Source organism: Podarcis tiliguerta, assembly GCF_965153285.1.
Source record: "Podarcis tiliguerta genome assembly, chromosome: 10".
Lineage (NCBI taxonomy): Eukaryota > Metazoa > Chordata > Lepidosauria > Squamata > Lacertidae > Podarcis > Podarcis tiliguerta.
Window position 1 is genome coordinate 5,879,945 of NC_139543.1, and position 12,617 is coordinate 5,892,561.

Consider the following 12,617-nt stretch of genomic DNA (forward strand, 5'->3'; position numbering starts at 1 on the left):
CTGATATCATAGGATGTCGGGTGAGTGACAGCTGGGCATGGCCTGCCCAAAGCAACCTCACTGGAGAAATGGGGAGACCCAGTAGGGCTAATTAGGCCTGGAGACCAGAAGCTGCACATGGCTGCTGTACATCCCTGAAGCATATTCCCAAAGCTAATATCCCATACTTACTGTACATTTTGGTTGATCAGAAGGTTTCTGGTCTTGCGAGAAACTCCACTCAGCAGATCGTGGAAGGATAACAGCTTTGGGGGAAGTTGTGACTATGAAAACCAATTTTTAAATACATTATTCAGTAGACATGCTGCTGTACAAGTTCAATAAAACAATAAAAGCTTAACGGTTCAGCAAGATTGGTAGTTACAGTATTTTTAAAATACACAACATTACAGTATGGGGATTGAAAATGGTAGTCAATGAATTTTTCTCAGTAAACCCACTGAAATTAAATTCAGTGGGTCTACCAAGTAAAAATTAGTTGAATAGCCCCTTGTATATTGATGTTTCCCAATCTAGCCTTCCCAAAGCCAGTAACTGACTAAAAGGGAGAACAATACAACTGTAGGAGCACAGTCCTATATAAACACAGCACAGGGCACTATGGTGGGTGCATGTATCTTTCTATGCAACGCAGCAGCCAGAAAATTTTTACCATAGGTAACCAGGGTAGGTGGAAGCCCACTATATAAGCCAAAACAATAATGCAGCAAACTAAAATTACCTGAACATCTATTTGTTTGTCACTACATGCATTATCCAGCTTCTGGTTACCTCGATATCTATCACTATTTGGCCAAAGTGCTCCTTTAATGCACAAGTCTGATTCATGACTTTTGTGAAACCAACACAGTACAATGAAACTCACTCTGCTCACTTGCAAGCACAAGAGATTCTGGAGTTCTTTCTGGTAAAGGAGGAGAAGAAGAGTCTTCAGAAACACCAGCATCTAAAGTCACCAAAAATTGATAACACCTTAACACTTAAACAGATACATTATGTAAAAGAGTGCCTGGGACAAAATAAAATATCAAATCATTTGCAATAAAGGTTTTAACTGAATATACTTTTGACAGTCGGGCATAGCCCTGCTGGCTTTGTACAAGTGTGTTTTGTACAATAACCACAAAATGGCTGGCTGCCCACAATGTATTTAGATGCCTTGTCTGATGTATTAATTCACTTGGCAAGATGCCTGTAGTAGGCGGAGGCCATGGAACTGCAGCAACAGATTAATGCTTTTTCATTAAGATGACAGGATGCAGACCTTTAACCAAGCTAACCATTAGATTAAAATGGATCCAGCCTTTCTACTTTCCCAGGAAAGTCATGTAAGTAATGGCAACTGAAATTCTTTCATGCTGCAATCCTATACATACTAATCTGGGAGCACATCCTATTTAACTCAATGTGACAGACTTCTAAATGGACATACAATAGAGTTCTGCTGTCAAGGCATTAAAACAAGCAGTTTACAGAGCTTGGCTGACAATGCCTATGTTACAGTAGCAGGTAGGGTCAAAATATTATACTTCTGGTTTCAAGCTGCATATTACAGCTAGAAGTTGTATTAATATAAAGTTACAAGGAAACACTGCCCAAGTAGAGGAAGGAAGACCCATTGAGGCTAATGGGACTACTAAAAAGTCAGATTTGCACAGCAATGAAAGACGCATTTAGGATGTTCAATCGACTTTCTGAAGAATTTTTGCTGAACAGACTGGACAGATTCAATCACCATTGTATTATTTCACAGACAATGAATATGTCATGTAGAAGACAATTCCTTTCAAATATGGAATAGACATTCAGACTTAATCCTGGAGTAAATGTGAGAAGTTCTTTTTTCAGATGTGTTGATGTCTTCAAATCCAAGATTTTGAAACAATTGTGAACAAAATAAACCAGGTATGATAATCTGAAAGCAGAAGCTGTGGGGCTGCACATCTACAGCACCTGAAGGAGATAACTCACTAAGAACCTGTGCATAAGCAGTAGAAGAAGAGCTGTTCTCTATTATTTTACTGCCCTTTACACTTCTCACCTGTTATAACAGAGCATAAATGCTTGATACTTTGCTTCTAAGGCAACCAGAACTATAGAATATAGCTGTGATCTACCACAGACATCCAGTGATCTACCAGTAGATCACGAGGTATCTGTTGGATGCGCCTGATCTAGGTTAAACAGGTTAATGTGGTTTACAAGTGGATTTGTAAATGTTGACAAGACTTGGCAAAAGAGTAAACATCTACTGGTTTATAGAACAAGTCATAGTCCATAATACAACGCAGAGGCAGCATTAACGTGCCACAATAAACTAGGGTAGCGGGCTCAGTGTGACTTATTGCAGGGATGGCAACCCACACCTACCTTTCCTGTACCTGTGATATACAATGTCAGGCACAGGAACCTCTGGGAAGGAACCCTATGAAACACTTTCCCACACCTGGCAAGGAGCGAGCAAGGTGACTGGATGCCAAGCCACAACAGGTGAGCCAGAATCTAGCTGAGTTACGGTAGCTAGCAAGACAGCTGGGCACACTAGACCTGCCAGTACCAAAGCTAGGCAGATCACATGCTCTGTCCCTTCCCCTGTGCACAACAGCTACACCAGTCCATGGAGGAAAAGAATGTCAGTAAAGCTGCTTGGAAGAAAGTAAATGAAAGCTGGTTGGATTTCTAGAGAGCAGGAAGAAGGTATGTTGCTCCTTCCCACTTCTCTGAAGCATCCCTGTACAGGGCAAAGAGGGGAGTTCTTCACCTCCCCACCCACCTTCAGGATTCTAGAAGACATTAAGGGACTTGGAGTGGCCAATTCCATTTCCCTACTTCAATCCTCCCCATCCCATCCCACCCTCAACATTCTGTGCTCAGCAATCCTAAACATCCAAAAAGCTTGGAAGTCACCAGACAACAGGACCCACGTTGCAACAATTTTTAAATGCTTTTTTAAAAAGAGGAAGCTACCTTGTACCACTGGCTCAACTAGCTTAGTACTATCTAAATGACTGGCAGCAGCTCTCCAGGGTTTCAGAATGAAGTACAGTGGTGCCTCGCAAGACGAAAAGAATCCGTTCCGCGAGTCTCTTCGTCTTGCGGTTTTTTTCGTCTTGCGAAGCAAGCCCATTAGCGGCTTAGCGGATTAGCTGCTAAAAGGCTATTAGCAGCTTAGCGGGCTTAGTGGATCAGCTGATAAGCGGCTTAGCGATCAGCTGTTAAGCCTCTTAGCGATCAGCTGTTAAGCGGCTTGGGAAAAGGGGGGGGAGGGGAAAAACCCCGCAGGAACTCACAAGACATTTTCGTCTTTGTGAAGCACCTCCAAAACGGAAAACCCTTTCGTCTAGCGGGTTTTCCGTCTTGCGAGGCATTCGTCTTGCGGGGCACCACTGTATTCTCAGCCCTATCTAGAAATACTGGGAAATGAACCCAATAAGCTCTGCATGCAAGCCAGTTTACATCTGCGAATCTCCAGCTGCAAATGTGAGCCTTTTAGCACAAGTAACAGTTTCAGGAGAGGGAACAGTTTCTCCTCCTGAAAACCCAGTCCCAGCATTTAAAGCCCAGGGCTCATACTCCAGAGCCCTGAAGGAGAGCATACCTTACATTTTGGTGTGGGTTCCAACTTGTTGCTTCTACTATTAAACCCAAGCAATTCCACACCTATTTGGGTGGAGCTATTTCCACATACCAGTAAAGTATTAATTCTTTTAATTAGGAAAAAACAAACAGTCCAACTGCTTTCAGGGCCAACAAAACGTTAAAGGCATACACTGAAATGAAAGGAAGGAAAGGGGGAGCAGGAGAGACTTATTTAAACACCTAACATTTTATAGTATCTATCCTAAGGTGGGTATAAAGGTCAGAGCAGATGCATGTGCTTGCGCAACAAAAGAGATAAAGCGCAAACACTCTTTCTACAAATACCTTAATTAGAAGAATTAAGGAAACACCACCCAAGTATCTAGACAACTACTGAGCAAAACAACTAGACCCAACAGAGATATAACAAATGTGTGTTTGGCTTGCTAATGCATTGTGTGCATCTGAAACACAAACTATAGAAACAACAACACTGGACACCGATAAAATTGGAAAGACCCATGAGGTGGCCCCATTCACATGCAGCCCCCAGCCCCATGGCATCTGATCTTAGATAAGCAGTTCCCACATGGCAGTGGCTGCATTTGAAGGACACCTGTGTGGAAACACTAAGGACAACAGGAGATGACTGGTTACTTCCCGGACAAATTGCCAAAAAAAAACCCTGTTTCCTTTTCCATTAAAAAACATGCACTACTGAAGCTAAACAGCACCTTCAATCAGAAATACACAGGGGGAAAGCATGTTACCATAATCTAAAGCAGCAGTGTGATTGCTTTTCTGGACTGAGATTTCACACACAAAATTTGTATGTTTCAAACCTTAGTAAGTGCCTTGGAATTGGAGAAGTGAGGTGCAACCAAGAGATTACTCCCTGTCACAAGTAGAGAAGGTTTATTACGGAGGACAGATTTTTCCTTTCCCACTCTCAGGAACACAACACATACATCTTGGAAAGAGAATTGTGTTTGGAGTGTTAACCTCCTCCATGCTATTTGGAGAGATTTCAGGAAAAGGAGGACCTCTAAAAACTTCCACCCTCCCATTCTTTTAGCACAGTAAATTGAGGCTTCAAGAGGGCAGAAAAAGGTCTCCTCTCCCCCCTCCTGAAACCTCTCCCAGCTTTGCAAGCCCTAAACAATTCTATAAAACTTGTGGTAACTGGTGCCTGGAAAAAGAACCTTTGGTTACGGTTTCCTGCCAATCCCTCTAATAACTATTTTAAATGGATCAATGCCTATCAGTTTGGCTAACACAGCTGCTCAAAGGTAGGTTAGTGGTTTAGACTCGGGGGATTTACAATGTACTCATATGTCTATTGTGTTTTTTCCAAAAATCAGCCCTACAAGGATCCAGTGTTTGTTACCTATGCAGGAGAGCTGGTTGCTTAAAGCTAACAGAATTGGAAGCTGTGACTAATAGTCACTGCCCCCTCCCCAACTAAAGAGCCTCTGAATGACAGCAGCTGTTCCCTACTACCAAGGCTGATGTTTCCAAGGCCAGCCTGAACAAATTAATGGCCAGTCCTACTCCACTTCATGTTGGCTCTTGTTTATGAAAACTTCCATGTACAAGCTTTCACATAAACTTCTAATTTCACTTCTCCCCTTCCAGCCCCTGTGTGAATGTCACCCCCTGTCACACTTCAGATCAGATTTATGGGAGCACGTAGGGGGCCCCAAAACAAGGATTGCTTGCTCACACTATTAAAACCTACTAACAGAATAAATAAAATAGCAGCAAATATTAGGTCAAAGCGAACACATTAAGTTATTGTGGTCAACTTAAAGCAAAGATCTGAGAGAATAAATGTTTTTAGCTGTTACCTAAATGTGTTGAGTGTTGGCACCTACCTTCATAATAAGCACAACCCCTTAGTTTTCTAAGTTGGAGCCAAAGGTTGCAGAAGGATCTTTTTTAGCCGCCAGCCAATTCCAGCTGCAACCCCAACACTGCTGAACAGTGTGGTCTGTGATGGACTCACTGAAAAGCACATGGATTCAGTATGTGCAAGTGAAAATGTGCTTGTGCAAGGCACCTCAGTCCAATTTTGCACTCCCACACCACAGCTGATGTTGTTCAGGAAGGGATGGGGGAAATACTTGCACAAGGAAACTTTCTCTTTCACAAGCTTAGGATCCAACTCTACGAATTTAGTATTTCTAATATGGATAGCATCTAGCAAAGCTTACCTTTATCAGCTATGATTGAGGCATCCTGTCTTGCAATGGACATGGGCAATACTTTTCTAGCGGAAACGTTTTCTGTGCCAGCAGCCACAGAAACCGTGGCACTTGCAGTTGAAACATTAGACATGCTTTGTGTCATAGACACATCAGAGTTTCTTTCATCTGTATCAGAATCATCAGAATGCAGAGGATTTGTAAAACAAAGGGGTACTCTAACTGGAAGCATGCCACTGTGATAATGATCCGCTGATTCACTGAAAGGAGCATCCATTTGAGATGGTGAGTTCGAGACTACAGGCAGATTTTTAATCCCATGACATAAAACAGCTGGAGATGTGTCCTCTGGTGTTGATGTTGGCTGTACATTTTTTGTCCCTTGTAACGACCACATAGCATGTCCCTTCTCTTTGAGAGGCAAACAGTCTGGTCTTTGCAGAGGATCAGAGCCTACGAGACACTGATGGCCTTCAGGTGAGGATGTTACAGCTTTATTCAGTGGCTGCATATTGCATTCTATGCAAGAGTTTTGGAAGGTATCTGTAGGAGCATCTCCTGAGCCTTGTTCCTGTAGTTTAGATGTCTTATCCACCGCACAAGATGAGCCAGTTTTAATTTTGATTGCATGTCCCCTATTCAAGAGGGTGTTCCCATCAAAGCTCCTTGGCCCCTCTTGAAGGGGTACCTTTTTAATTTCAAAACTCAAGTTGCGCTCAAGCTTTTTCTCTACACGTTCAGAGACTTCATTCTTCCCTGGATGTTCTTCTGACTTATTGTAGTTTTCATTGAGGTCTGTTGGATGCTCTGAAGAAACCATGTGCAGAACAGGCTTTGGGTGGTATCTATCATTGTCCTGCCAAACAGTTGTTACTGTTGGATAAGCTGAAGGAGGTGATGGTGTTAAAATGGGTGGTACTGGATGAGGCTCTGGAGGCTGCAGAATTTCTTCTTTTACATCTCCTTCTACAAGGCAGCTAAAGAGAATAATTGTGTAAGTACTCCATAATTAAGGATTATGTACATTTATTATATAAGCTACCTATTCAGAATATGAACTTTAAAAACCCGTTCTCAGAATTATGTTCACAGTAAAAAAAAAAGGCACATTTTATCCAAAATAGTTAGAATGTCAAAATCCACAAAAATGCAATAAATAGGAACCAAATGCTATAGTTTTGTAATAATCCCAGGAAACAAAACTTTCTTCAAACACCCTTAACTTTTACATCCAATATTTGAATAAAGGTCAACCCAGAAACACATTAAGTATCAAGAAAGCATTTAATACACGAAGAAAAGATGGTATTATGCTGTTATTGCCTATGGGCAACCACCAGAACCTACTATTTATTGCTTAAAATCTACAATAAAGCATGCGATTATCAGCAGTCTGCAGGAAAGCCATGCCCCCTTGTGGCAAAATTTGAACTACATGTGTTGGAGGGGCAGGGGTATAATGCTTACTGCAGCAAAGCATGACGACTGCACCAGCTTCTAGTAAGTTTGACAGAACATTTGAATGCCTTCCTGATTATGACATTCCTGATATGATGGTATAACCCCTCTATTATACATATAACATGGGACACAAGTAGTCTGTGGGAAAGCCCATACTTGAAATAATGTATAGGGAGGACTATCCTTGGATTAACTGCCTGATTCGTGCAACCTTATTTTGATTAGACTGCTGAAGTCTGAATTAGGCCACCGTTACATAATTTTCCAGTTTATTGTATGTAGATATAAAATACATTGTTTGTCAGAGGTCCATAACCCTGACATTCACCCAGGTATATAGAATGTAGCAAACCAATCTACAATATATTTCCACATTGTCTCTTTTGTTACCACTGGAGATGTTAGCAGATACACACACACACAATACTATGATTTATGGACTTGCATGCCTTAAGCTTCAGAAAGTATGTCACCAGGTGGATTTATTTTACAGAAAATCCAGAGGTTTTTTTAAGCACAGCTTTCTCTACAAGCATCAAATGATTACACTTGCTTCAAGGATGAATGAAAGGACAAGAATGCCAAATATTAAATAGGATGAAGATGTTTGTAAGTGCTTAAAAGGAACAGATGACAGGCACAGAGATAGTAAGCAATCATTATAGAAGGGCACTTCATGGAAATCATGAAGCAAAAAGCACACGGCTGACATAATAAAACTCTTTCTTTAGCAAGATGTGATGAGCAGTAGTGTCTGCTGACGGGCAAAGTGAGTCTCATCAGCCAGGGTGCTTTTCCTTCATTGAATTAAGGAAATAAGACTATAATGCAACATTCAGTGAAATCTTTAAAATTATTATGTTAACTTGCAACTCAGTAAACTGAATCTGTTGGGAGGATGTGGCCTGGGAATGTTTCCCCCTAACCTAAAAGAAGTTGCCAAGAAACAGAATGCTTGCCTTCTTAAACATCTGATGGACTACCAGACCGGAGTCTGATGAGAGTACTATCAAACTAATATGACATAAATACAGCACCCTATGAAGTGTTCCAAGGGTGAAAGTGAAACCATGTGCCTCTCCAGATGTTGTTAGACTACAACTCTCCCTAGTCCCAGCCAGTACTGCCAATGGTCAAGAATGATGGGAGTTGTAGTACAGCAACATCTGGAGGCTCTCCATTCCTGCCTTACACCAATAAGCTGACTAAATTTGTTCTTGGGCATATGCTCATCTGACCAGATACTAATGGAAATAAAATGGGTCCATAATAAACGATTTCCTATGAGTAATTCTCCAGGAGTACCTGCGAGTTCGAGGTGGCTTTGGTGGAGGTGAATCCTGTTTCTCAAGCTCTCCAGAACTGGCGGTATTTTCTGTGCCAACTTCATCCTGTCAAGAAAATTAAATCCCCAAAAGTTTTATTCTAAGGTTAAGAGAAACATCCACACAAAAACCAAAACACACACCAGCTTGGGATTGAATTACTGTGCATATTGTGTTAAATATGAGCACAAAGAAATACTCTATGAATGAATAGTATAATTTCACATGACTCAAATTTAGTACAGAGTTTTTCTAATGTGACGATATAAAGGAATCAAAATTATAACCTACAACACATTTGCTCTTCATATTCTCATCTGAATTATGTTTTATGAATATGAATAAGGCCCAATAAGGCCCAAAACAAGGGACCCAAATGCAGTCAGTAAAAAGCAGGTCCTGGGTTAGGGAGATGGCAACATTACAGGCTTGCTGTGAATGTGTGTGTTTCAACTTTGGGTGGGCTTCCCAAGGATCCCTGATCTTTCCTTTGGATCTCTGCTGGCTATCCAAGCCTGTCCAGTGCTGATCCTTTTGATCTCAAATTTGGAAGTGGAAAAGATCACCGCAGGGTGGGATTTGCAAGGAGGCTGGGTTATCCAGCTGAGCTACAAAGGAGGAGGCACAGCGATGCTCTCAGAGCACAGAAAATTTCTCCCCTTCTGCTGCTGGGAGAAGCAACAGAAGGAAGCTTGCATTTTGAAAACTTTCCTCCAACACTTTAGCAGCAGTAGTGGGAGGGGGCAAAGGGGAGAAATAATTCTGTCTCCTCTTCTGTCTCCCCCTTGCTGCTGCCACCACTGCTAATGTAAACATATTGGGAGGGAGCGGGGGAGAGCAAGGGACTTTTGCCCCTTAAGGGAAAAATTGTAGATCCATCAATAGCAGAAAGACCGCCAATGCTCCATAGCACAGAGCCCTCTAAAATCAAATTAAAGGCCTTCAAGCCGCCATGCCATGCATTCTGCCTCCCAACAGTAAGTGCTATGTATAGTGCAACATGAAAGACCAGAAAAGACCAGGCATAATGCACTTTGCAGACAGAGCAGCACAGTGGGAAATAAAAAGCCAAAAACAAAAAACCACTGCATTTCTGTATCTTGCTGCTAGGCTCTTCCAAGTCCAGCTCACACCAAGCACCAACTAAGAAAAGTGGGAAAGATATAGGCCATAGCTGCAATTTTCCACTGGTCACAAGCTTCTGATCAATAAGACAGCATTCCTGGAGATACCACTGCAAAGAAGAGGGTGACTGAGGAAATCAATCCAGCATTGGCTGGAGGAGCATAACTTGCAGGCTCTGTGGCCCATAAGCTGAGAATCACTGGCGAGACCCAACTGCAGCCAACATGGACCAAACAATCCACACGACATTACAAAATACACAGTTTTATAAAACTCTCATAATATTTATCCATATTCTTTGTTAGCAACCCAACAAAATTTAGTTGAAACTGTAAATAATAACAGATGTGTTTATTTTCTTTATTATTAATTGCTGGATCATTGTATCACAGCACAATTGTACCTTGTGAAAGTTCCTAATAAAAAGTCCCAAGTCAGCCAACAGATTTGAATGTTATGAGTACAAGTTTAAAATATTTTAATGACTGTTTAGTCATTTACAGCCCAGTGAAAAGGCCAGCTACTGCTGAAAGATCTTTACATAATATATTTAATAGCGAAGTAGTGACAGACTATGTAAGACTTCTGGGAAAGTGTCTGAACAAGGCAAAGAGAGAAGACAGGACCAGGACTTATTAAAAAAAATATTAAAAAGGCAGGTAGATAGAGAGGTGTTAACTCAAAATATTCTGCAATATATAAGCCAGGCATAAAATATTTTCAAATAATTCGGTTATGAGAAGCAAATATTTCTCAACATTGTTTCAAGGCAGCAAACTGAGAGTTTATGAGAAAGATACAAAGGAATTGAGAGCAAATCAGCTTGTGTAGAACGAGGAGGGTGAAACGAAGAACAGAGCCAAGGGCAGACTACTAGAGATCTATGAAAATAGACCCAGGAGCTTATATCATTAAATAAGATTAAAAGCAGTATCTACTGAAAGAGTCAAATGTACCATATAAACCCATCTAATTCAACATATTGCCTTAGCATCCAACCTCTTGTTGCCATTACAGAACATTAACAGAAGTGCTTTTGTTTAACTGCTCAAGGACGAAGATTTACTCATACTCCCTGCACCATCAGCTACATTCTCCTTTGCATTAAAGTATCATTGAGCAGCCTAATCCATTTCATGTCATGTCCTCAATTAATGTACCAAATGTTATGGCTACTGAACATGTGGATTAAGACATTAGCTTCTGGCAATCAAAAAAACAAAGCAAAACCCAAGAAGGTATAATGTATGTTGTGAAGATGAGCTCATCTACGATGGGGAGAACAGATGGTGGCCTTACAAGAGAAAACCTTTGCCTCTTTAAATCAGATTTTCTTTCGCCAACTTATTGCCTATTTTCCTAGGCAAATGTTATTCTATTTTATTTCAGTAGCTACATTTAAGAAAGAATTTGCTTTGATGCAAAAGATATTGTGTAGCCCACAAGAGCTTGGTCTAGTAATTTTCAAAAGCTGATTATATGCTTATGAACCAGAATGTGGCTTATGGAAAAAAATCGGTCCATTGGCACTGCTGGGAGAAGCCAATCTCTACGCTGAAATGGCTGGGCTTTAATTAAAACAGAGGGGGGAAATAACACAACACACACAGTCATGGCTTTGTCCACACATATTTGTGATGCGGCAGCCATTGTAGAACTTGGAAAGGAATTAAAAGTTCTTTTCTGCCAACAAAGAAGCCACTAGATTCGGCACAGCAACAGCACTCAATCTCCTACATACATTAAGGTTACCTTAAACACCCAGGAAATTGGTCGTCATATTAAAGAGTTTCTCTTGAAATATAAAGTATGAAATAAGTGATCCCAACAGCAGGGACACAAATGGTGATCTAAGTTGTCAAAAATTCACAGGAGAAAATGGACAACTTGGTGAACCCTTACTTAAAATATTTAACAAACTCTCTTAAAATGTGAGGTTTTAATAGCGTTGTTCTATTTCTATTCTAACAAGCATTAGAGCCGATGTGGAGCACACTTCTTTAAAAATGCTTATTTTGATTAATGGAAGAGAAGCTCCTCCAGACAATTACTGCAATTTTACTTTATACTGCATAGGTGTAAATTAGGCTTCTGCCTACTAGAACTGATGCAATGCCCTGTTAGGAAGACAATTGTGTATCAAGACCCCAACCATCATCAAATGGTTTCATTTCATCAAATAATAATAATAATAATAATAATAATAATAATAATAATAGAGCCTAGGGCTTGCCGATCAGAAGGTCGGCGGTTTGAATCCCTGTGACGGGGTGAGCTCCCGTTGCTCGGTCCCAGCTCCTGCCAACCTAGCAGTCCAAAAGCACATCAAAGTGCAAGTAGATTAATAGGTACCGTTCCGGCGGGAAGGTAAACAGTGTTTCCATGCGCTGCTCTGGTTTCGCCAGAAGCGGCTTAGTCATGCTGGCCACATGACCCAGAAGCTGTACGCCAGCTCCCTCAGCCAATAAAGCGAGATGAGCACCACAACCCCAGAGTCGGTCACGACTGGACCTAATGGTCAGGGGTCCCTTTGCCTTTACAAAGGTTCATGGGCCCAGTTCCATCCACCCTTACCTTGAGAAAGACTCAATCGTGTTATGCTCTTTTTAAAGTCTAATAATAATAATAATAATAATAATAAATGCTATCGTGGTCACCATCCGTTCCTCCCTTCCCTGTGTTCTCAGTGAACTGGAAAGAGAGGGAGGGAAAGGAGCCATCTTTTCCCGTCTTTTCTGACTTCGCAGCCAAAGACAGAGGGAGCAAAAGACTCCTACTGCTGTCATTGCTTAGTTAAAAATAAAGATGACCCTTTTCCCTAGTCCTCAGGCACATGCAGAAGACGGCTATCAGCATGTCTCTCTTGCCACTTCTTCCTTCCCCAGTGCCTTTAGGCACTGAAGCACAATTTCTTCTGGAAAAG

The 12,617-nt window shown here is 41.2% G+C and overlaps 1 protein-coding gene across 4 annotated transcripts in view; it reads right to left on the bottom strand.

The window, feature by feature from the left end:
• Positions 1-12,617, bottom strand: part of PTPN12 (protein tyrosine phosphatase non-receptor type 12) — a 61,297-nt gene that overhangs the window by 4,557 nt on the left and 44,123 nt on the right. For 2 of the 4 annotated variants that reach the window (XM_083399602.1, XM_083399604.1), the window contains 4 exons: positions 8,550-8,635; positions 5,793-6,760; positions 866-946; positions 172-263 (listed from right to left, as the gene is read on the bottom strand). In XM_083399602.1, coding sequence (XP_083255728.1) covers positions 172-263; positions 866-946; positions 5,793-6,760; positions 8,550-8,635 — 1,227 coding nt within the window. The remainder of the gene's footprint in view (positions 1-171; positions 264-865; positions 947-5,792; positions 6,761-8,549; positions 8,636-12,617) is intronic. The other 2 variants (XM_083399603.1, XM_083399605.1) reach the window with 2 other exon arrangements.